The sequence below is a fragment of the Podarcis tiliguerta genome, assembly GCF_965153285.1.
Source record: "Podarcis tiliguerta genome assembly, chromosome: Z".
NCBI lineage: Eukaryota > Metazoa > Chordata > Lepidosauria > Squamata > Lacertidae > Podarcis > Podarcis tiliguerta.
In genome coordinates, this window is record NC_139553.1 from 22,705,917 (window position 1) to 22,731,785 (window position 25,869).

Below are 25,869 nucleotides of genomic sequence, written 5' to 3' on the forward strand. Positions count from 1 at the left end.
CACTCAGGAGGTGAATTATTTGCTTTGTCTCCTGTTCCTTTCACCCTTCAGTAGTTAATATTTCTGAAAACGACACACAGGGCCAGACTTGGAACCCTTCCATATGTCCTTTTTATTGTGCATTCATGATTATTTGTGCTCATGATGGTAATGGGATAGTTACATTCAAACTAGCTTTCAATACTGTTGGTGTCTGCAAAAGTTTTGGGGCCAACATACTGCTTCATTTCCAATTAGTGTGTGTCCTGTAACTTCCTACTGAAATCTAGTAACTTTTTATACCACAAAACCTTTGTCAAACTCAGTGCTTTCCCCCCAGCAAAATAGGTGCCAGTACTCACCATGAACTTGTTACAGTAAGTGTCACACTTTTTAACAACAAAAGAGGTGCTGGTACTGAGTACCCTTGAGTACCCTAAAAGAGCACTGGTCAAACCTACCGGTAAGTTGCATTACAGTTTAAGAGTGCACTCCAGATAGCAATAATGGGAAACATCAACTAATAAAGCAGAATGAGATGTGGACAGTCCAATATAAATCTACCCTTAATGCACTTTTGCTGTGTCAATGACATATTGCAGAATACACCTGCAGAAAAATCACCAATCTGGGTGGCCCGACATGTGATAGTTTTTGGTAGTTTGCCCCCATTATTGTAAAAAAAAAATAATTGTTTTAATACAAAACAATAATCTCTTGTTGGAGTGGACTGGGCTATTGGGTTGGACCCCAGCTGTTTAATTCTTTCCTCTCTGCTAACTTTTCTCCTCATAATTGCTCTCCTCAGGCTGCCTTTGTCCCAGAGCAGTGTGCTTCTAACAATAAAAATAGCTAGAGGAGAAAAAGGTTAAGCAGCCCATTCCTGAATTATTCCTCCATTTAAACTTGAAACTTCTCTCTTTTTTTTTTGTTTTTTTTTTTTTGTTTGAAGCATAACAGAAAGATACAGGTAAGTATGTGGCGTTCTAGTTTGGACCTCAACCTATGACTTTTTAAAGATGGCTTTGGATGCAAACAGGGTAAGCTTCTTTCATTAACAACCTGCATAGAAATCCGTGCAAATATTACCAGTAAATCAAACGTTTTGGCAGACTTTGGTAAATTTGAAATTGATTTCATCTGCTCTTGTATATCAAATTTAAGGATTTTCCTCTGTAACATCTTAACAAATCAAATACATGCAGTTAACTTAGGTTCAATTCAGATAACATGTCAAATCATGGTGAAGAAAGCTTGAGGCTGCAATCCTATACCTATTTAGTAAATCCCATTGAATGTAATGGTGCTTATAGGGCCCTCATGTTTCCTACTTTATAGAGGACAGTCTCAAGGGGTTATCCAATCCATGTTTGGTCAGTGGTGCCACCTGGGCCAGATTTTGGGGCAGAGGTACAGGACCCCACTCAGCAGAATGAGCAGGAGGGCCCTCAAATGCAGCAAGAGAGCCTTATCACATTTTGAGTGCATATAAAGAGCGATAACACCATAAAACTATTAACTCCAGGGGATAAAATAATGTATCTGTTTAAAGATACCATTAGAAAGGAATGCAAGGCTTAGACTACAGACTGAGCAGGAACACAGATCACCTGGTCACACTCATTCCCACTATGGAAATATGTGCCAGAGTTGTATTTTAAATGATAATTATTTATTAATTTGCATCTATACGTGTAAATCAGAACATGCAAATCTGTGCCCTCTTATTTGATTACATGTTTCCTCCAAGGCGACATGAAAGTGGCCATGACAGTGATTTACTTCTGAGTATAGCATTTCTCTGTAGGCAGTGCTTTTGCTTCTGTGTGGTGTCTGAAATGGCAAGACGCCGTTTTGTCCAGAAGCTGCTGCACTACGAGTGGGGAGTAAATTTATGAAGCTGAGCAGACAGAATGTGAAAGCACACCTACAGCCCTGAGCCATGATTTTTCTTCGGTAGACAGATACTATTTATAGGATTACACTAACAGGTTATAACATTGTATGGTCTACATTTAGCACACAAATCCTGGTTAAGTTTCCAAATGATAGTGCAAACCATAGTTTGGCATGATGTCTCAAATGAATCATGATATGAGGGATGTATGGTTCTTGAATATTGGGATATGTCAAGGCTTGAAGTGGGAACTCATGGTCTGAGGCAGGTACCAGGGACTAGGTACACTCAAGTCACAGAACCCTTTTCAGGCACATAAAGAAATAGTAGCATTCAGCATCAGTCCCTGAGATTAAGTGGCAGCAGGCCTTTGGTACTGCCAGGTCTTCTACAGCCACTAAGAGCCTGGCACTATGTCCTTGTCCTGGTTACTGACAGAGTACCCCCAGTGGCGGAGCTTCATGCTCCGGCACCAGGGGCGAAGAGCAGGCGGGAGTGGGGCAGGTGCGCGTCCCAGGGGCATGGCACGCCGCCCGCAGGGGCATGGTGTGTGTTCTGGGGGCAGGGCGCACCACCTGTGTTGGCGGGGCGCCCAGCGCAGGCAGGGGGACAGCCGCAATGGAACCCCACCAGGATCGTGTTGCCGGAGGCAGTGCGCTCCCCCCGCCCCCTCTTCCTCCACCAGTGAGTACCCTACAATTGGGTCAGTGGATCACAGGCAGGGAAAGAGGGGTTGCACTCTAGCTTGCAGTTTTCCCATGGCATCTCGTTGGCTGCTGTGAGAACACAGTGCTGGACTAGACAGGCCTTTGGTCTGATTCAGCAGTCAAGCTCTTATATTTTTAATATTAAACTGAGAACTGAACATGCAGCTTCCAACACACTGGCCTGTTTCAAATACTAATTTAAATCAGCAGCAGAAGTAGGCCCCATTAGCTAAAGTGGTGCTTCAGGTTAAGAACAGTTTCATGTTAAGAACAGACCTCCAGAACGAATTAAGTTCTTAACCCAAGGTACCACTATACTGGAATCTTACTGCAGCTAATTTCCCTCCAAACCAGGATAGAGAACATGTGACCCTCCAGGTGTTGTTGGAATCCAGCTCCCATGAGTCCCAGCCAGCATGGTCAGTGGTCAGGGATAATGAATGTTGAAACCCCGCAACATCTGAAAACCACAGGTTCCTCATCCCTGATCTAAGCCATAGTTTAAAACTGATAATCTGAACTCAGCTTTTGTGGGGGCAGATTAGGTCCAGATGAGTATCACATTTAGTACTGCGAAATATGGATGGAAATGTGGCTTCTCATTTGTCTTAAAGTGCCATTGGAAATACACATCCTTACCTCCTTTTGGCAGCTGCTGCATCTAGGTGCATATAACTAGGTATGTGTAACCCCTTTTTGCACAAAAGTCTCTCCTGTTCAATTGAATTTTAGAAGTAGATTTTAGTTAATAATTTAAAAATCAGAACTTGAAGAGTACATCCCCTTCTCTATTAATTCTGGTGTCCAGAGCAACCCTGATGTCATTTAGTTGAGAATATCAAGACATGAAATCATAAGCTCCCGTGCAGATATGAAATAAGTACAAAATTAAAACCACAGGAATCTTGAATTAAACAATGGAATGGAACAGAAGCTGGTAATGTGCCATCAAACTTATTTCATGGCTTCAGGTTGGAGATGTGAAGACCCAGGAAAAAAAATAAAACAGTTTTGTTTCTTCTACCCGCCCCATCCAAGCCTTTCCCCTCCCCAGGACATGTGAAAGGATAGATAAGTTTGTTTCAACCTGGGCAAACCTTCAGCTTTTAGAAGTCCATGATAAATACAATGACAAATATGAAGAAACAGAAACTGATTGTGGTGGCTCAGAAAAAGAGGTTGATTAAAATTCATGTAATATCCCTCTTTGCTTTGTCACAGTTCTGTTTGTGGATATGAATGCTTTATGTCTGCTTCACATTGTGGAGGACTGTAGGAGACACAGGGTGGTAGTCAGTGCTAACCCTGCTCACGGTACACCCAATACTAACTTAGCTACATTACTTTCAGTGGGTCTACTCTGAATAGGACTTACTTGAATAATTTTCAGATTACACAAACATTTTCTTTTATTATAATGTTGGCAGTTTCTCCTGTTCCTGGGAGTGGGGAGGTTCCACCTTTTCCTTATAAACTGGAAAAATTGGGGGGGGGGGGATGCTAGGTTGATTACAGTTCAGCAGTTGTAGCTCCATTTGTAATTAAAAAAAAATATTAAGAAGTAAATTCGATTTGTAATTATTAACCCAAAATTATTAACTTTTAATATACCAAACACAATAATTTAATGGCAAACCGATCCCCCCCACCCCCACAATTTCCCCATGGATTCAAACATCCGGAAATTTTACACTGGAAACATCCAATCAGCAAAAAATTGGCTGGTGTGTAACCTCCACACTAAAAAGCAACATCTGCATTTGGACAAGCCATTGTGCAAACTCAGCAAATTTGCACAGTGTCCTTATTTTGCAAAATTTATTGCTGGTCATGACAAGGAACAAGGAGTTTGCCCTCAAGCACTGGAAATCTTTCTTAGCTATGTGTCTAGGTTCTGAAATTTTATCAGGCATTGCCTGTGCACCTTCAGGCATAACTTTTTAGCCATAAGGACTAGGAACTTCTGTTTAAAATAAAAGTTGTTCTTAGGAAGCTGAATTTTGTGCCTAATACTGCACTGTCTACTTTTCCTGTACTTCTGCAGGAAGACAGCAAATGCCCACTCCTGACAAGCTACACTGACTCAGTGTAACCCTTCGTTTCCTTGTAATTGTCATTAGCTCCACCCTGTTAAGAGAACAGAATAAAAACATTCTAGAAAGAACAAATTACTGGAATTGCTCTGTGTAAAAATTATTCAGTCTCAAATCAAGCAAAATATGGGGCTGCAGATTTGGGGCATTTATTCCAAAAAAGTTTTTCCGGCCATAACCCCCTTTCTCTCTGCCCCTATTTCCAGACCACCTTTGCATTCAAGCACACAAGGTTCCCAAAGAGCTTTTGCCATATCACAGGTGACCTTGCCAAAGGATGTTTTGCTGTTTTCTCCCAGGCCTTGATGTGATGTGAAGTTCTCAGTATTTTACAAATGGCTGTTGTGATGCTGGGGCTGCAGAGTTGGGTCTCTTGCAAACAGCTTCGGCATTCCCGTTGTGAACTGTAGTGCTCCATATACCCATGCTTTATCATGTTCTTCCTTTAACGCAATGACCTTACTGAGATGCCACAACTTGCTGGAGATTTCCATTGTGCTGTAAGCCATTCATTGGAAGAGGAGCAGGTGGTGGAGGTGGTGGGAATAAAGTACCAGCCATTTCTGAATGAGTCTGTGGGTCAGGCATTGGGATGGGACTCATTGAACCTGAGTCACTCTGGATGGAACTGAGGCTGCTGCCATCAAAACTTGTCATTTTCTTCTTCATTAATTTTCTTTCTTTGGCTCTTCGGTTCTGGAACCAGATTTTTACCTACAAGGGCAAATAATATAATGGTTTCAGTTGCTTACCACTAAATTATAAATGCATATGTCCTTCTTTGTATGGCTTTCTCTAATTAAATCACTGGGAAGGTGTGTGTTGCACATTTGGGTCCAATGTGAGGGGCAGCAAAACAACAAAATGGATGTATTTGCCACCCTTTACATTTGTTGACAGACTGTGACATCAGACAGAAAGGCACATACATTGTGCTTCTAAGAAGTTGTGTGCAATGTGTCTGTGCAAGAAAGCAGTGCCATCTTTAGTACCCTCACCTAGCATTACAGACGCACCACCCTCATTAACCTTTGAGTGAACTTACTCAAATTGTGGTGGCAGCTTGTGCCACCAAGATGGCACCACTTCTAGATATGCTTTCTGCTCATGTGTCTTAACAACTGATACTCTTGCCCAGTGCTTTTTTTCTTAAAAAATGTTTTTTCCTACTCATATTGAAATACTGCTCCTCGATGAGCCCAAACATAGATTCACAAAATATTTAGGGGTATGTGTATCCCCAGAAAAAAGTACTGCTCTTGCCTCCCAGGCTCTGTGAGAGATATTATATGGGCAAGACAAACTAAGTCCAAGTGAATCAGAAGATGAGAGAATTACAGTATTGCCTGATATTGAAATGAGGGGGCAGGTATGTAGTGTGCCACTAATTCTTACTGTGAGAATAGTAGTGTTATCAAGCACACAATAGATTTCCCATTTTTGAAATATTGATATCTTATATGCCTGCCATGAAAAGCTTCATCTAATGACAACTGCATATCAAACTACAGTTAAAGAGACAGGAGCAGGCTGTGCTGGTTTTTCTCTGATAAGTTGGCAACAACTTGGGGAGAGCGGGACTCATACAGTAGTTCAGCACAGAGCATATACTTTGCATGCATAAAGGCTCAGATTCAGTCCCTGACACAGGTAGCAAGTGATGGGAAAGTTCCCTACTGCTGCCTCTCAGGGTAAAGGGTGAGATAAACAGTGTGACCTGGTCTAAGGTGCATACCTATCTTTCCAACCTTAATGCAGCCTTTGCAAACCTGATGCCGTCCAGGTATGTTGGACGACAACTCCAATCAACCACAGCCAGCATGCTGGTTAGCTTTTCTTAAAGCATACTTCATGCATTCCACAAGTTTTCACTCCCATTTCAAGCTTAAAACCTTAAAAATAACTATACAGAGTCACCTTTTCAAAATCTGATCAGACTCAATAAGGTGTGCTTAATACCTTGTTCATGGCAATTTTTGTCTATTTATAAATAATAAAAACATTTAGACCACTTATTTATAAAACATTATTAAAGTAAATAGTCATGGTGAGTTGAACTGAGCCATTTTACACATACCTCCCTTAAAAGCTTTGCAGTTTTTGTTTTAACACCACCCAAATTTGGTCCAGTAATTTACCTCTTTTGTATTGGAAACTATACTCTACCTGTCTCTCTGAAAGTCTCAGGTTTGCAGCAAGTTCAGACTTTCTCCTGATTGTAATATATCTATTGTAATGAAATTCCTTCTCTAGTTCTAATCGCTGATGATCTGTGTAAACAACACGGTACTTCTCTCTTGTTCTTGTTTTACCTGTTCAGAAAAAAACAAAATACGCATAGGTATTTCTAAACCAGAAAATTTGGCATGTCTGATGTTTGTGTCTTGATTGACTGAAATACAGATGTATACATATATTCTGGAGAGTGCCAGGATACACACTCCTGCATACTCTCGCTTTCTTGACAGTAGTAGTTTGTATGTGTATACATTCCTGCATTGCAGGGGGTTGGACTAGATGACCCTTTAGGTCCCTTCCAGCTCTACCATTCTATGTATGTTGTCCTGATAATGAACTATACAGAGAGAGAAATAAAGGGGGTGTGACTGTGCTCCTCGATTTCTCTGTGACTTTCAGTACCATTGATGATGGTATCCTTCTGGACTGACTCAGTTGAATGGGAATTGAGGGCCCTGTGTCCCAGGGGTTCGAATCCTACCTAAGGGGACAAATAGTAGTGGTAGAGTGCTTTCTGGCTTCCTTGCAGTTATGCTAGGTGCTGCAGGGCACTGTTGTATCCCCAATACTTTTTTTTTCTTTCTTTCTTTCTTTCTTTCTTTCTTTCTTTCTTTCTTTCTTTCTTTCTTTCTTTCTCTCCCTCTTTCTCTCTCTCTTTCTCTCTCTCTTTCTCTCTTTTTCTTTAATATACTGCCCTTCACCTGAGGATCACAAGGCGGTTAACAATATAAAAACACAACAACTAGATAAGATAGTAACAAACAAAAACAATGATCCCACCACCACCAACACACAGTTGAAAAGGCCATAGATTGTTTAACTAGCCAAAGGTTGGGGAGAAGAGGAATGTTTTCCCCGGCGCCTAAAGATTTGTAACAAATGTGGCAGGCAATCCTTCTTGTGGAGAGAATTCCACAATATTCTACATAAAGAATAGCATTCTATCCCCAGTGTGATTTAATATCTATATGAAGCTGCTGTGGCCAGCCATTTGGAGTTTTGTGTTAAGGTGCCATCAGTACGTTGATGACACTCAGCTCTATTTCTCCATAACATCTGAAGTAGGAGATGTCATGTAGGCTTTGGACTGGTGTTGGGATGAAGTGAGATAAGCTAAGCTTGAATCCTGGCAAGATGGAGGCACTGGGTGAGTGGTTCCTGTGGCTGAGAATATGGGCTATTGTTGCGTTCCTTGACATGGTTACTCTCCCCTTGAAGAAGCAGGTACACAGTGCAGCAAATGCTTCTGTATCCAGTGCAAGTCACTGGAGGCTCCAATAGCCTTAGTGGCTAGAAGCACCTTTTACCAACTGTGAATGGGGTGACAGCTACAGCCATTCCTCAACCTGCAGGGCTTGACCACAATAGTTCTAGCACTGGTGACTTCAAAGTTGGATTACTGCAGTGCACTCTTTGTGGGGCTTCCCTGGCACCTGATCCAGGGAATGGTTGCTTACAGGAGTTAGATCCTGTCTGCATACACTTCTCTTCAGATCTGCACTGGTTTCCCATTTGAAACTGGACCAATTTCAAGGGGTTACAATTACAGTAGTCGCTTAATAGCTTGGGACCAGTTCACTGTTCTCTTTTCGGTGTCAGTCAAATACATTTTTGTTTGGGAAAGCCTATCCAGAAATGTAGACGTTACATGTGTTTCATTTATTTTTAGCTTTTTTTGATTATAATAAGCGTTTGAATGTTTTTCAACATCTGCTTTAAACCTATATATATATATATGTATTTTTGTAAATCACACAGCGGTTTTCTTACTATCAAGAGGATTTAATTCATGGATAGCTTAGTGGGTTATAGCTGATAATGCCAAGGTTGCAAGTTTCATCCCCATATGGGGCAGCTGAATATTTCTACATTGTAGGGGATTGGACTAGATGATCCTCAGGGTCCCTTCCATCTCTTCAATTCTATGACTAAATATTTCTTTTTCAACTTTGTTTGTTTGTTTGTTGCATTTATACCCTGCCCTTTGGGGGGGGGGGGGGAATCTCCCAAGGCAATTTACCAAGCTCAGTACTAATACAGTTCCTGTCCTTAGGCTCAAGACATTGACACACTAGGGGAAATGAACGGGCAGGGAAAGGGAAAAACAAGCTCAAGCATGGGCTCTTCATGTTATAGTTCTTAGCAAACTGTTATATAGGTTATTTCTGTCTTGCCTTTTGAAAAAGAGTAGTTCCTCCTCTGCTCCTGGATCTGATCGGTTTGGGTGGAGGGTGGGGGAGCAAGAAGCACTTCCTGCCCCTCCACCCGAACCAATCAGATCCAGGAGCAGGGCAGGTGACTGTATCACTTTTATTGCCCACTCTTCATCCAAGGAGCCCCATGATGGGATACGTAAAAACACACAAATATAAAATACCTTAAAATTGCAGAAAATATACAATAAAAGCAACAGCACATTGAAGCAGCAGAAAGAGTGGATTGTCACCCCACCTCACCTCTCCAAAAGCCTAGGCAAGGAAGTGCATCTTGACCTGTTGACAAAAGCTGTACAAAGTTGGTGCAAGTTATACCTCAGAGGGTGATTCCCAACTTTGGGGCTTCTGTTGAAAAGGCCCTCTAACACTGTGTGGAAAAATTAGCAGTTAAACCTGGTAATTATAGATGTACTCAGTGCTCTAATGTGAATAGCAATGTCTGCATTACATTTTTATAGGCATCTATAAAGGCTTGAGTGGGATGCACTATTTGAACTAGTCCTAAATTGTTTAATCATTCTACAAACCCTTTTAATACTGGCCCTCAAGACTCTCCTCAGGCTGCCCTCAGGACTCTCCTAAGCCACAACCCTCAGCAGCCCTGCTCCATACCCTGTCTGGAAGGTGTCCTTGATCTCAGATAATGCCTCTTGATTGCCAAACTTAAAAATAGAGAGCGGTGTGTGAGTGTATGTAGAAACAAGCCTACGGTTCAAAGGCACAATTTACATTTGTTGCTCTGTCTACTGTTACCTCAGGTCCCACTCACCACTGGCACAAAACCACCAGCCCTGCAAGAAGAGAATGTGACTCTATAAATGGTTTACCATCCTTGCTTTCCCTAGTTCTTTACAATTAGTACCACTGCTTTACTTACTCAATATCATAAGGCAAATAGGGTACCATCTAGCCAAAATGAAGCACATTTGATCTGTTTGCTATGGGGGAGTTAAACATGTCCTCAAGCTCTGTGTGGATTCTGCCTGTGGATCTTGGTATTGTCTCAGATCATGTGTAAAGTTATTTTTCTTGAGGGAAACATTCAATCTCTACCTTCTTTTAAATAAGCAAGGAATTATGTGTACAAAACAACTTGTTGCAATTTGCCACAGTTACCTAATTTTCAGACTTTGTTTTGCTTGTACAGTTTGTACAACCAGCCCCAGAAAAGTCAACAGGTATTCCATTGAAATAAACAGGATTTAAAAGTGCTTTATTTGGGCTGAACTGTATTTTGTGTTTTTAAAGAAAACAATTGGAACATTGTCCCATTCATTTTTATATGTGTGTGTTTGGGGCACATGGTGGGGGAATATAGTGATTCCCAGTGGTTTCGTGGGCTGTAGCCCCTTTTAAAAAAAAACATGTGAGAAAAGTTTTTGTTGTATCTTGTTTCAAAATTAATTATTACGATGTGCAAATGTGAGGGCAGAGCCATTTAAGTGTTCATTTGTAATCTTTTGTGGAAATCAGGCTGTTCTAAATGCCATGAAAGTACTCACCTGATGTTTGACCTGTATTAGGATACTCCTGTTATTTTACCAGTCTGTGACTCAGCCTGAGTATTGTGTGGGATGGGAAGGGGGTGGGGGAAGTTTTCCTATTGGCCATAAAATTCACAGAGTGTTTCTTTTGAACACAATAAAAGCAAAGATCGGGCCTCTTTATTTGCTGTGAAAATTGTCACTCTTTCCGGCAGTATAACTGCTAAATAAAAGGAAGAGAAGGAAGAGACAGGGATGCACATCAAAGCTGGAAGAGGTGTCAAAAGAGGGTCTGTTGCTTAACATGGCAGAGAGGCCTCTGAACTGAAGACAATGGATGGAAGGGGCAAGACATGGCGGGGTGGGGGATGCTCAGACCTCACAGCTAGTTTACAAAGCAAAATAAATTAGCATGAAAACTGCCTCTGGCTCACCCTGTCCTCCTTGCTTGAGAGTTGCTCCTGTTTTACATCATTAACATCCTCTTTGTCACATGAATTAGTCTATGTCTGTGACTTCTGCAGGGTGATAAAAAAGAGGCCATGTTGATATTCTTGTTTGTGTGATGGGGACACAGTTCTAATTATACACATTAAATCTACTTCAAAGCAACAAAGAGATGGTCCTGGGCAAAAATGTGAACGAGATCTAAAGCTCAGCTGTTAGCATAGTGACTGGTGTAATTGTTAAACTTATTATAGAAGTGGGGGATACTCAAATCTAGCCTTATTTTGGGTTGTATTCAAGTAAGTCCTACTTAGAGCAGACCCACTGAAATTAATGGGCCTAAACTAGGCACATCCATTAATTTTAATGGTTATACTTTGAATAAAACATATTTGAATACAGTCCATTGGTTTTACCACTTAATTCAAGGATAGGGAAATTGTGGGCCTCCAGCTCCCATCACCATCTCATCACTCCCATCACCATTGGCCATGCTGGCTGCGGTTGATGGGGGTTGGAATTCCAGCACTGTCTGGAGGGCCAAAGGCCTATATTAGTCCTCATTTCCTTTAAACAAAGCTTTATAATGTTTGACTCTCATTCACTGCTTGGTATGAGTCTCTCTTACCAGTCCCTTATTTATCCGTCCACAGTCAAAGTTTTAAAGGGTTTTACTGTCATTTTGCTTATGCTGTTCTGTGAGGTGCCATGTACCTTCATGGTATTAAATAACTGATATAGGACACAATCCTTTGGCAGATTCTTCTGAGCAAGCTCCCTTAAAATGAACAGCAGCTGTGGAAGAGGAGCTAACATAATATGAGGTCTTCCTGGAGAATTGCACTCTTATCTTGTTGATAAATGAAAGTGTATGGAGGTGGGCACCATCTCCTTATACTTTCTGCTTTCATGTCCTTTTCTCCAAATTAGACTACTGCAATGGGCTGTGCATGAGGCTGGCACTGAAGACTACTTGGGAAATGTAGCTGTTCCAAAAATAATAATAGAGTACTATATTGCTGGGCAGGAATATATACAGTGGTACCTCTGGTTACAAACTTAATTCGTTCCGGAGGTCTGTTCTTAACCTGAAACCGTTCTTAACCTGAGGTACCACTTTAGCTAATGGGGCCTCCTGCTGCTGCCACCGCGCAATTTCTGTTCTCATCCTGGGGCAAAGTTCTTAACCCGAGGTATTACCGTATTTTTCGCTCCATAGGACGCACTTTTTCCCCTCCAAAAATGAAGGGGAAATGTGTGTGCGTCCTATGGAGCGAATGCAGGCTTTCGCTGAAGCCTGGAGAGTGAGAGGGGTCGGTGCGCATCGACCCCTCTCGCTCTCCAGGCTTCAGGAGAGCCCCAGCGCCAGCCCCACAAGATCGGGGGACAGCGGGGAGGCGGAACGCCGCCATCCCGCTGTCTCCCGATGTGGTTTGGAGGCTGACGGCGGGGAGAAGAGCGCTTCTCCCCGCTGCCAGCCCCTTAAGCTCCAGGGACAGCGGGGAGGCGCAGCGCATCTTCCCGCTGTCCCCGGACCTGATCCGAAGGCTGGCGGCGGGGAGAAGAGCGCTTCTCCCTGCTGCCTGCCCCGCAAGCTCCGGGGACAGCGGGGAGGCGCAGCGCGTCTTCCCGCTGTTCCCAGAGCTGGTCTGAAGGCAGGCGGTGGGGAGAAGAGCGCTTCTCCCTGCTGCCTGCCCCGCAAGCTCCGGGGACAGCGGGGAGGCGCAGCGCGTCTTCCCGCTGTTCCCGGAGCTGGTCTGAAGGCAGGCAGTGGGGAGAAGAGCGCTTCTCCCCGCTGCCAGCCCCTTAAGCTCCAGGGACAGAGGGGAGGCGCAGCGCGTCTTCCCGCTGTTCCCAGAGCTGGTCTGAAGGCAGGCGGTGGGGAGAAGAGCGCTTCTCCCCGCTGCCTGCCTCGCAAGCTCCGGGGACAGCGGGGAGGCGCAGCGCGTCTCTCCCACCTTGCTGGCACCCAGAAGCTTGGGGCACGCTGAGCTCCGCACGCCCCAAGCTTCTGGATGCCGGCAAGGTCTCCGCTAGCCGTGGGAGAGCCGCGCGGCTCTCCCACGGCTAGCGGAGACCTTGCCGGCATCCAGAAGCTTGGGGCGAGCTGAGCTCCGCATACCCCAAGCTTCGGGATTGGCGCAGCGCTCCGCTAGCCGTGGGAGAGCCGCACGAAGCCGCGCGGCTCTCCCACGGCTAGCGGAGACCTTGCCGGCACCCAGAAGCTTGGGGCGCGCGGAGCTCCGCACACCCCAAGCTTCGGGATTGGCGCAGCGCTCCGCTAGCCGTGGGAGAGCTGCACGAAGCCGCACGGCTCTCCCACGGCTAGCGGAGACCTTGCCGGCATCCAGAAGCTTGGGGCGCGCGGAGCTCCGCACGCCCCAAGCTTCGGGATTGGCGCAGCGCTCCGCTAGCCGTGGGAGAGCCGCACGAAGCCGCACGGCTCTCCCACGGCTAGCGGAGACCTTGCCGGCACCCAGAAGCTTGGGGCGCGCTGAGCTCCGCACACCCCAAGCTTCGGGATTGGCGCAGCGCTCCGCTCACCCCAAGCTTCGGGATTGGCGCAGCACTCCGCTAGCTGTGGGAAAGCCGCGCGGCTCTCCCACGGCTAGCGGAGACCTTGCCGGCATCCAGAAGCTTGGGGCGAGCTGAGCTCCGCACGCCCCAAGCTTCGGGATTGGCGCAGCACTCCGCTAGCTGTGGGAAAGCCGCGCGGCTCTCCCACAGCTAGCGGAGACCTTGCCGGCACCCAGAAGCTTGGGGCGCGCTGAGCTCTGCACGCCCCAAGCTTCTGGATTGGCGCAGCACTCCGCTAGCTGTGGGAAAGCTGCGCGGCTCTCCCACGGCTAGCGAAGACCTTGCCGGCACCCAGAAGCTTGGGGCGCGCTGAGCTCTGCACGCCCCAAGCTTCGGGATTGGCGCAGCACTCCGCTAGCTGTGGGAAAGCTGCGCGGCTCTCCCACGGCTAGCGAAGACCTTGCCGGCATCCAGAAGCTTGGGGCGAGCTGAGCTCCGCACACCCCAAGCTTCGGGATTGGCGCAGCGCTCCGCTAGCCGTGGGAGAGCCGCACGAAGCTGCGCGGCTCTCCCACAGCTAGCGGAGACCTTGCCGGCACCCAGAAGCTTGGGGCGCGCTGAGCTCCGCACGCCCCAAGCTTCGGGATTGGCGCAGCGATCCGCTAGCTGTGGGGGAGCCGCACGCAGCCGCGAGGCTCTCCCACGGCTAGCGGAGACCTTGCCGGCACCCAGAAGCTTGGGGCGCGCTGAGCTCTGCACGCCCCAAGCTTCGGGATTGGTGCAGCGCACCTGGGGGGGAAATAAAAATTTTTTCCTTTATTTCCCCCCCAAAAAACTAGGTGCATCCTAAGGTCCGGTGCGCCCTATGGTGCGAAAAATACGGCACTTCCGGGTTAGCGGAGACTGTAACCTGAAGTTTTTGTAACCCGAGGTGTTTGTAACCCGAGGTACCACTGTATTGCCAATTTTGGTACTTAACTTATTGTCTGTTTCTGAGCACAATTCATAGTGCTGTTGGTTTTAATCTTTAAATCACTATTGTTTTAACAATTTTTATATGTACAGTTGTTTTAGGTTAAATCTGTTTTCATTGTATTGTGAAATTGCTTTTATGTATTTCATAAGAAGCCATTAATAAATTAAATAAGTAATAAAACAACAATAAAATATCTCTGAGGCTGCCTACATTCACATGTGTCTTCTAACAGGTTAAGATATATCTTAAGAGATGAGGCCAGTGCCCGATTTACGTATAAGCTAAACTAGCTATAGCTTAGGGCCCCACTCTCATGAGACCCCCCAAAAAAATTAAAGGAAAAAACCTGGATGTACATTTCCAAAATATAAGATAAAAAACAATTAAAATAAAACCTACATACAGCAACAAGTGTTTTGTGTTGTGTCGGCTCCTATGATGTAAGTAATGCTGCTAGACTGCTCCCTAAAATATCACTGGTTAGAAACCTATTAGGCCCATAAATTACCATATAGCATATATTCAACACAAAAAACAGTCACAATTTGTTGTTGACAAAGGACAGCTGGACATATAAAGGGCCCCATTACTTCAATAGCTTAGGGCCTCATCAAACCTAAATCCAGCCCTGGATGAGGCGGATAGAGACCAGGCAGAGAGACATTTTGGTGTTAGCACACTCTCTCTGCAGTTTTCTCACCAAAACACTGCCTCTTCCTTATCAAGCAAAGACTTTTATTTACCCAGACATTTTCAATGGTCTCAGGTTTACAATTATGTAGCTCCTGGGAGGGTGCCCCAAAGGCTATGGGAAGCACCAGTTCTCTCTCCCAACGGGGAGAGAGAGATTCTGCCCCAGACAGGGAGAGCTGGTGTAAGGGAACCCAAACATGAACCCAAACTTGCCCTCCCAATATTAGAGGAGTGCCGGGATGGACCAAGCAAAAGCTCAGATCCAACAGCTTCCCACTCCAGTTAATGCCTCTAGGTAACTACGTTAGCCCTAGATTTTATTTCCTTCACACAGTTTCCAGCAGGACAAAAGATGTATTTATTCTACATTTATTCTTACATTTATATTCGACTTTTGCTCCAGTGATCTCAAGCTGCTGTACATGGTTCTGCCCCCTCCCCATTTTAGCCTCACAACACTCCTGTGGGGTAGTGCAGTAGAGACTGATTGCCCCAAGGTCACCCAGTGAGTTTCATGGCTGAGTTGGGGTTTAAACCGAAGTCTTCCAACTCCTAGTCTTTAACCACACTGGCTCTATATTGGTTATTTTAAAAAATAAAATAAAAAAGGACAAGAGCGCAGCTGTGGCCCATCCTACTAGGTGGTGTGCAGGAGGGCATTGGATGAGGTGGATGAATAATCTTCAGTAGTTCTCTCCTCCACCCTTGCACCACCCCTTCTGTACTATAAGGATTGTATTCAACTTACATTCACAGTGTAGATCCATTGAAATCAATGACCATGACTAACTTGGTTTTATTAATTTCAGTGGGTCTACTCTGAGAAAAAGGGTTGTTGTTTTTTTTTAATTCAGTTTCACATATTATGACTGACAGTTTCCTTTTATTTTTCTTACAGCTAAATAATACACAACCACCAAAATCAAATAGCAACCCAGAGAGTTATGGGAAGGATGCATACCAAAGCAGAGTAAGTATCATTTCCCTTAAATTACATGTGCTCAGGCCCGCTTTAGGATTACATCCTTAATCTACCTTTTAATCTGTCCGTAGACCTGATTGCAGATAGTGATTCTTAAGTTGTTCTGCTTCTTGACTGATTTTTTTTATAATTGTGGTTCTTAAAATTTGTTCTACAGTTGGTATGCAGCACTGGAAAATTTATCTTAAAGCATATTATAAAATCGTAAATTTATTTTGCAGATTCCTCCCCCACATTTTCTCAGGCTGCGTCTTAAGTTAATATTACTATTTTTTATCACTCGGCCTCATGTAGGCCTTTAAGGCATGCATATATATATATATATATATATATATATACACACACACACACACACGGGGGGGGGGCGGGGGGTCGGCTGACCGATATTTGCCTTTTATGTATCTTGCCTTGACTCTCCTGTTTCCAAGTTGCAGCTCTGGATTTGAATTGTTCTTGAAAAAGAATGGTAGGATAATATATACAACAGGCATCTATTGTATCTATACTTAGCATTTATATAGCATGAGTGTTCAAGTTGCCTCACATATTGTACATTGTCTCTTTAATTTGTACAACCACATAAGGTAGGTCAGTATTAAAAGCATCCCCATTTTCAAGAAGAGAGATGGCGGTTTCCCTAGTGAATTCATGGCTGAGGAGGCAAGATTTGAAAGAAGGACCTATCAGTTCACGATATTAATAGTGACTGCACGACAAAAATAAACAGAGACTTACAGCCAAGTGGCAGAGCATCTGCTTTGCATGCCAAGTGTTCCAGGTTCAATTCCAGGTAGGGCTGGGAAATACTCCTCTCTGAAACCCTTGAGGGTTGCCATCAGTCACTGTAGAGGGAATATTACACTAGATGGGCCAATAGTCTGGCATGGTGCAAGACAGGCTCCGGCCTGGTGGAACGCTCTGCCTCATGAGACCAGGGCCCTGCAGGATCTGATTTCTTTCTGCAGGGCCTGTAAGACAGAGTTGTTCCGCCTGGCCTTTGGCTTGGAGCCAATTTGATTCCCTCCTTCCCTCTCTTTTTTCTTTTCCTTCTCCTCCTGCGATGAGGCTACATTTTAATATTTTAATGTTGTATTTTCATTTTGTTTTTAAGTTGTTTGTCATTCAACTTGTTTTTATTATTGCTTGTAAGCCGCCTTGAGTCCGGCCTTGGCTGGGGAGGGCGGGGTATAAATAAAAATTATTATTATTATTATTATTATTATTATTATTATTATTAAATTCCTGTCAGTATTGACATCACAGTACAGGCAGCCCCCCATTTATGTGCGTTCAATATGTGTGCGATCATGTATACATGCAATGTGGTGAACCCAAAAGTGACCTGGAAGCGTCATAAAGACATCACTGAAACATCACTAAAAGGGCAGAGCTGGTGTTTACAGTCTTTCTTAATGGAGTTCAGTTATTTCACTGATGTGCGCGATGTCTCAGAACGTAACCCCCACATAAATGTATATTTTTACCTAAATCCTTTGAGAAAGGGAGCAAAAGTGAACTCTGGGCCAGAGAAAATGTTGAATTTTAAAACTTCAGAAAAACCTGGCTGCAGGATCAGGCCAAAGGCCCATCTATTCCAGCATCCTACTCTCACAGTGACCAACCAGATGCCTCAAAAGGAAGCACACTAGGAGAACCAGAGTGCAGCAGCACTCTTCCCACTTGTGATTGCCACCAACAGGTGTACATGGGCTTTCTGCCTATGACGGTGGAGGAAGTCTGAAAACCGCAAGTATGTGAAGATATCTCCACATATGGTGTCAAGGGCAATCAGAGCAACTTGTACAGAGTTACAGTTAAAGGACAAAACTCTTTTGTGTGTATTTTGGCTATAGGGAGCTAAAGTTTGCTATTTTCCCTCCTGACTCTCATATCTGCATGTGCTTAGAATCAGGAAAGCAACATAGGGAAAAGGGACAGTCCATTGTCCAGGATTCCTAAGTTAAGAGGCCTTGGGGGTAACAGGCCTGATAGGAGAAGGAAAGAAAGCAGATGACTGAAAAACGTTTGAGGGTAGATTATTATGAGGGGCCCCACTTTATCTAAATTGTGTAATTCGGTATTTGAATGATTGTTATTAATAATTGTATTATAAATTGGTATTGTTATAATGAGGCTATTATTGGACTGTACTGTAATTGAAAACTAATAAAAATTATTATAAAAAGTCAGTATGCATCTATTTACACCAATCGCATCACCCCCTATAATTTGCTAAGAGTGTTTTGGGAATGAGTGGTAAACTGCAGCTGCCAGGATTTTTTGGGGAAAGCAATGAGTGCTAAAGTGGTATAAATGTGCTTTTAAACTTTCCACTTTCAGGAAACTTACTCTACATTTACCTTTCCGCCTACTGCAGAAAATTCTTGAGTGGGGTTTGTTTGCATGCAGAGAGGAGATTTGGTATCTACTGACAGACCTTTCAGTGATTTACAGTATTTTTTTAATTATTTAACACAATTTATACACAGTACTGCTTGATTGTAAACAAACAAACAAAATCCCTTTATTGTTTAGCAGTAGTAACAAGAGAAGTCCCTTCTCTTAAAAATTGGATTTCCTGAAACCGATAATGGATTAACAATCCCTGGAAATATTGCATTAAGGCCTGCAAGAAAACAAAGGAGGGAGGGAAGGGCAATAGGAAGCACACACACATATATACATAATGCTAGCTCTTGACCTAATAACCATGGAACCCTGGTTTTTTGGACTGTGATTGTTACACCTAAACTGGGCCTCTTTATGCACTATTTTGCACCTGACTCTGTTTGGTGAACTTTAAGATTCTGGTAGAAAACAAAGCAGATCCCAGGGAAAAGACACAGACATAGCACATAGCATGGACCAAGTTTCTCCTCACCATGAGGCTGTACCTTGAAAAAACCCATAAACCTCATACAGCAGCAGCAGAGGAAGATCTGGAGTGAAGTGAACACGAGAGTGTAAGAAGTGTCCTGCTGGATCAGGCCAATGGCCCATCTAGTCCAGCATCCTGTTCTTACAGTGGCCAACTAGATACCCATGGGAAGCCTGCAAGCAGTACCTGAACTCCACAGTGCCTTTTCCATTGTGGCATGAGAAGGTGACACCAATAATGAAATGTGATGGCAAAAGGGTGGAGGCCCAACTGGTACAAACCAAAACAATAGGCTCTCTGCATTTGAAGGGGATATTTATTATTTAAAGGCAGGTCTGTTCTCTCAGGGCAAACATACTCCAAAAGAAGTGCTCAGCTTCTGGTCAAACTGCTTTGCAGAGAAAGCTAGCCAGTGTTAACACTCATCAAGGAACCCCTGATAAACTTCTTGAAAGCCCACAATACCCTTGAAAGCAGTTTGACAACCTCTGACCTAGTACTTCTCACAGGGGAGCATCTGCCACTGTTGGTGCTAAATACACTATATAAAGCAATTGAACCAAATAGGTTGGTTCATCTGCTATGTTTGGCCATCTGCTATGTTAACTACCAAGTCTTTGTAGCAGTATATGCTTGACAGCAAGTCAAAAATTTACAAGGCATGCATCATATTGGTTTTGTCATATTTGAAAACTTTAAATCTGAAAGCTCTGGCTGCTAACAGATGACTTGATGTTGACCACAAACACAAAGTCTGTCTGCATGTGTCTACCTTGTTGTAGCGGCTATCTAAAACTGCAGTTAGAAACTTAGCTCAGTAAAGACATTTTATAAGGAAACTGGTGAGATAACTAGCTCTAAAAGGTTCTGTTCTCAAGAGTATATACCGGGGGGGGGGGGGGGAGAAAATTGTGTTTCTAATTGGTTGTAGGTTCCATTTGGATTCTTTCCAGAAGATCCAATCTCTTTCTCAAGGTCAAAGCAGAACTCAGTTCTGGAAATTAATAATAATCTAAAAAATATTGACAAGCTGCTTTCCAGAGTTGGCTATCACCTAATTCCATATAGCACAGTGGAGGAAAAATGCTCAATAGTAACAATTCTTTAAATATGCTTTAACTGAGTGTTCTTGCCTTAATTGTTGGCCACTTGGATTCTATACAAAGAAGAGCTGCTGATATTCCTGATGGTAGAGAGTATAGCATCCAAAAAGAGCATTTGAATAAGCACTTTGCTGCCAAATATCCTTAGGGCAGGTTCTATCAGCTGCCCTGATTTCTGGAAGCAAACAAGCACTGCTTTGTTGTGCACTGTTCATGGAATGTTCATGACACCTTGTTGGCTATTGCAGAAGACAGAATGTTGGACTGGGCAGCTCAATCGGTTCCTGTTTACAGGACATATCTTATATTATTAATTTGTTAGGTTCTAAAGGGCTCTAGCATGGTGTGTTTAATTTTAGTTAGAATTGTCTACCAATCTGGTTTTGCATTGTGAGGCAGGAAGTGTTTATTTGTCTTCAAGGCGCCACGAGACTCCTTGTTATTTTTGTTGCCACAGACTAAAACAGCTACGCCTCTGGAATTTGTTATTTTTGTTAACATCAAAATATAAGAAGAAAACTGCATCAGGCCAAAGGCCTGCCTCATTCAGCAACCTGTTCTCACAGTGGCCAATCAGATGCCTATGGGAAGCCAGCAAGCAACAGCAACTCTCACCACATGTGAATCCCATCACCTGGTATTGGGACATACTGTCTCTGACACTGGAAGTAGAACACAGTTATTGAGCTGGTGGCCATCACATTATTGGAGAAAATTCCATAGTTTTGCCGTGTGCTGTGTGAAGACGTACTTTCTTTGTTGTGTCTGGTTAGATATATCAGACAGATCTAATTGTTCTATTGTATGTGTAGGCTGGGCACTGACAAGGAGCCATGCAGCAATATTCTGTGCATGTTTGCTTGTAAGTAAAATTTCACCCTGTTTCAAATGTGGCTAACAGTGCAATCCTAATCATGTCTACTCATAAGCAAATCATATTAATTCAGAGGTAAATGGAGATTGCAAGCTTCAACATGTGTAGGATTTGAGCCTCAGAGATTGAACTTCCAGAGAGGGGGACTGTGCTGAAACCTAAGAATGGCAACTCTAGGTACTTACATAGCAGCATTTTTAAAAGTCAGTGTGGCGGTTAGAGTGTTCCGGGAGATAAGGGTTCAACTCCTCACTTAATCGGTTATTGCCTCTCAGCCTAGCCTACTTCACAAGGTTTTTGTGAAGATAGAACGAGAAGGGAACCCATGAATTCCTTTGACGGAAGGAGGGATATAATAATAAGAGGCCTCAAAAGCAATGTAGAAAGTTATTTCAATAGAGACCTTTCCAGTAGCCTGTTTTTAGAGAGATACTTTACCACAGTCCTTCACTTGGAAGAAACAATTTAAACCATTGATTAGCCCCTTGAGATTTATATGCCCCAGCATTCCATGAGGCTTGATTAACAGTAAGCCATAATATCACAGTTGAGCCCTTAGATGTTCAAATCACTGATCAGAGTTTCCTGTACTTTACATAATCAGCAAGGAGTAATATGTTTACACTACTGTTTTCATAACCAATGGATTCAATTGAAAACTAAATACATTTAAGTTTTTGCAGTACTTAACACCCCCCCCCCCATAGCACTATTGTTCTTTGAAGGATTGCCTGCAAAAGTGTGCCTGGCTCATTTTGGGATCCTGGCATTATGCATTATGTTATAGAGCACCAGGTATTGCAGCAATTAACTTCCACGGTCTCTTAATAGCCGCAGTCAAACCACACAGTAGCTGTGGTTGTTCAGGATTCTCTTTTTAATGCAGCACTTTAAAACCAGAATTTTATTATTCATTGTCCATATACTATAATTACTGAGTGTTTAGTAATCTGGCAGTTCCTCCTCACACACACACCCCGCCAACACCTTTATTCTAGTCCATTATCTAACAAATATTTTCCTGGAGCTCCGAGATATATTTTATACAATTTTTATTTCACCAGCTTACTATTGAAACTCCTATGAAAAGATCAAGCTGGTTGTGTGTGTTAGATCCCTGCAGCCTCTGAGCATGCCTAGCATTTTAAAGTGAAGGATGACCTTTCATCTACTGTTTCCATTTGAAGTGTTAATGCATGAAACCCTATAAATTGAACATATAACCATGGTGTGATGCTGCAGACCTCCCTCTCATGTAGACCTCAGAAGATGTGAAGCTTTATGTGAATATAACTTTTCTCCTTCAGGACCATTTTAGTTTTTCAGTCATACAAGTGTGTAGAAAATGTGAGAAGCTTACTTTTAAATGAGCCATATATTCAATTACAGTGCTACCAAAACAGCGTGTTTCAGTCTGCTGTCCTTTATGGGAGTAAGACTTAATTCCTATAAATAGGCATAAGGTTATGTTGATTTTTTTAAAAAAAAAAAATTTGCCGGATTATCTCATTTAAAAGACTTTGGGTAATAACAAGCTAAACCATACTCAAAGTAGACCCATTGAAAACAATTAACATAAGTCATACTCGGAGTGCCCCCATTGAAATCATTCACTTTAAGTCCATTTATTTCAGTGAATCTCTTTAAATATGACTTAGATGGATATTACCCCAGTTCACTTTCAATTAAAAATTCTCTTATCCCGCTCCCCAAAACCCTTGTTTCTGCACATTGCATGCGGTGATTATTTCATTATATCTGATCTTTCATTGATATCAGAAGGACAATAAATCAAATTTGTTCAAAAGCATAGACAACGTCTAGGGGAGCAATCTTTTTCATCTTGAGCAAGAGTTTTGTATTCCCTTGCAGAGGTGTGTGGGTGAGATGGCACAGAATAATGCTAAAGATTTCCGTGTATAGATTAGTCCTCGCCAACATACCTGTTGAAGTGGATTGGACTGTTTTCCTCATCCATTCATAAGAGCTGTGTCTTTGACTGTGGGGAGAGATTTGCTCTGTATTGATTGTATTTACAGAAGGTAAAGCCCCCGATCCAGCGGGATTCAAGGAGTTGTAATCAGCAGAACTATAGGAAACCTGCCCGGGAGATGATCCATTCATTTGCGTAGCGGTCACAGTGTTGGAAGGTGCTGGGCCATAAGCATTCCAGTCTTCCCTTTGCAGGCCATAATGTGCTCCCCAAGCCCCTGAAGGTTGTCCACGGTGGTCCATATTTTGCATTGGATGGTATCCCATGTAATCTGCGTAGGGTGTTGTGGAGGCAAAGTTTTGTGCCGGCAGGTTGTTGTTGTTGTTGCTGCTGCTGCTGCTGCTGCTGTTGCACCTTACGGATCCTGGATACATGCTGCCTTCTTTTTCCAAAAGATAACTCACATACATGATGCTCATACCCTAGCTTTGTCCTGCCAAGGCATCCTGCTTCTACTCCTTTGATGTCACACCCCCTCCTCTTTCTCTCACTCTCTTTTTCTAGCCCCAACTGGCTCTATGAATGACTCATGCTAGCCCCGAGGTCTCTTTACTACACATGATTAACAATAGTATTACCAGGTGCTGGGCCAACAGTTTACTAGGGTTCTATCTGATGTCACAGATAACTGGCTGCTCTCAAGCAACATTTGCATTCAAATGAAGGGTTAGCCATCCCAACAACCCCACCTTGCTGCCAATTTGGGTGCTTCCTTTCTCACAGATGCTCCATGTCCTGACCTACTGGTTTCCCAAATCCCCAGACAGACAGGGCACAGATTCCACACATTTATTTATTTATTTATGCAAAAATAAAATAAATAAGAACAACAAGTATCTCATTCCATCATAAATGAGTTATGTATGCACTTGCTGCATCAGACTAACACATCTGTCCCTCTAGAACTTGTTTTGTCAGTTGCAGCAAAAAGAGTCAAGAGGAGTCTTGTAGCATCTTAAAATTAACTGCTTTATTTTGGCACAACCTGTTGTCGACTGTGCAACCTCTGGCATCAGACAAAGTGGATTCTATTCTGTGAAAGGTTATGCCACAATACAATGCTTAGACTACAAGGTAGGAAAGCTTCCACTGAAATATACTGGAGATTTGAATAAGGCCATCTGATAAGCAAGTTCATTTTTTTGACAACTCTTGGGCTGGGATATCACTTAGGGGCTTTTGTTGAGCTGAGGGTTGTTGCTGTTATTGATATTAAAATTTTGTATCTTTATTTTGCATCTTTATTATGATGTATGTGGAAAATTGTTCCACTTGGTTGTGTACTTTTTGATGTTTTATTTATTGTTTCTGACTACTTTTGCTGTGTTTTGAATTGTATAACTTTTTTCACTTTGAAAGCCACCTTGAATATTGTTTATACTGTGGAAAGGCGGCGTACAAATAAAATGATGTATGTAAGTATTTATGTATGCAGTGCTTTTTTCTGGGGGTATGCATGGCTACGCATTTTGTGAATCTTTGTACTTTTGTCCATTTACTGTATTTATTTTTCTAGATTTGAACTATAAAATGGGGATTTTCTTGAGTCAAAATGAGAGTACCCCTAAACATTTCTTAAAGAAAAAAAATCACTGCCCCTAAACATTTTGTGAATCTAAGTTTCGCCTCATTGAGGGGCAGTATTTCAATATGAGTAGGAAAATGAGAGTACCCCTAAACATTTTTTAATAGAAAAAAGCACTGTATGTATATATCATTTTCTTCTGAAGACGGTAATCTTCTTTGCTATGTCAGAGGAGTGTGTCATTCCCTCTAACCACTAGGTGATACATTACCTAATCAATGACTCAAAATGATTATTATCACCCGGTACTCCACCCAAATTTATCACTGGAATGGTGGCAGTTTGTGGGGTGGTGGCACTTACTTGACCCCCTGTCAATGGCATCAGTGTGATCTACTGTGAGGCAGAGGGGTGAGGTAGTGGTGAGGTCAGCTTGGTGCAAACATGAGTTGAAACATGGTGGAAATGTCAAATTGTCAGTGGCAATTTAATATTCCCTGTTCCAATTAAAGTTAAACACTTTTGCATCACATGACGTAGTTAACTGGGCTTTGGTGTATTTATAATTGGCTGGTTCCCTCCAGATGTTTTGGAGTGGAGACTGGGGCTGATGGGAGTTGTAGTCCAAAGCATCTGGAAGGCTGAACTAAGCTTAGAAACATTCTAGCTGAAATAAACAAGGAGTCTTGAGGCATCTCTTTCAAACTCTCTTTTAACAAATTGAAGCAACTGAGAATGAGTTGCTTTCTATAAAGTGCTTTTCTTAGATATTATGATAATATCTCATAAAAATGCCATTAAAAAAAACAATGCAAGAAAGTTCCATGTTTAAACGTGTTAAAAGTTATAGCTGAAAATAATCAGGAGGATGATTCCTACCAACCAAGAAAGAAATATCTTGATTTTTAAGTGTGAATTGTATTGGCGCTGTTTTTTTATGAGCCAGCAAAATATAATCAGGATAATTAGGGGGGAAATACAGTCCCTTAATGATGTGATATTTAATTGCACCTTTATGAATGAGCTGACACATTAGAGCAAATCTCTGTTGAACACATTCAACGTGTAGTGAAGTGTTCCATTGACTCAATGTGTGTGTGCCCTTAGACACCTCCAATTTAACACCTATTCCCACAATTAGAAAATGTGGTGTAAGCAGGATCTTTTGGGAATGTAACTATGTTTAGAGAAGGATGTTCTTTTCCAAACAGGATTCCAGCACAGGATGAATGACTTGTGATTGTTTCCTCAAGGTGCATTCTAGAAT

The 25,869-nt window shown here is 42.9% G+C and overlaps 2 protein-coding genes across 2 annotated transcripts in view; one reads left to right on the plus strand and one right to left on the minus strand.

Moving 5' to 3' along the window:
* The window catches only part of LOC310669944 (craniofacial development protein 2-like), a gene marked incomplete at its 3' end in the record, with an annotated part of 710,849 nt that overhangs the window by 122,288 nt on the left and 562,692 nt on the right, over nucleotides 1-25,869 (plus strand). The window lies entirely within an intron of this gene.
* On the minus strand, nucleotides 1,630-23,566 carry LOC310669618 (homeobox protein CDX-4-like). The gene is made up of 3 exons (XM_083424014.1): nucleotides 23,028-23,566; nucleotides 6,843-6,988; nucleotides 1,630-5,390 (listed from the first exon to the last, which is right to left on the minus strand). Exons 1-3 carry the CDS (start codon nucleotides 23,494-23,496, stop codon nucleotides 5,136-5,138), a joined length of 870 nt encoding a protein of 289 aa, XP_083280140.1. The 5' UTR covers nucleotides 23,497-23,566; the 3' UTR covers nucleotides 1,630-5,135.

Coding starts and splice junctions, on each gene's coding strand:
- LOC310669618 (XM_083424014.1), bottom strand. CDS start 23,496: ATGAGCATCATGTATGTGAGTTATCTTTTGGAAAAAGAAGGCAGCATG. Junction 6,989..23,027: donor AGTCCAATCCACTTCAACAG/GTATGTTGGCGA, acceptor TTTTCTGAACAG/GTAAAACAAGAACAAGAGAG. Junction 5,391..6,842: donor TGAGACTTTCAGAGAGACAG/GTAGAGTATAGT, acceptor TTGCCCTTGTAG/GTAAAAATCTGGTTCCAGAA.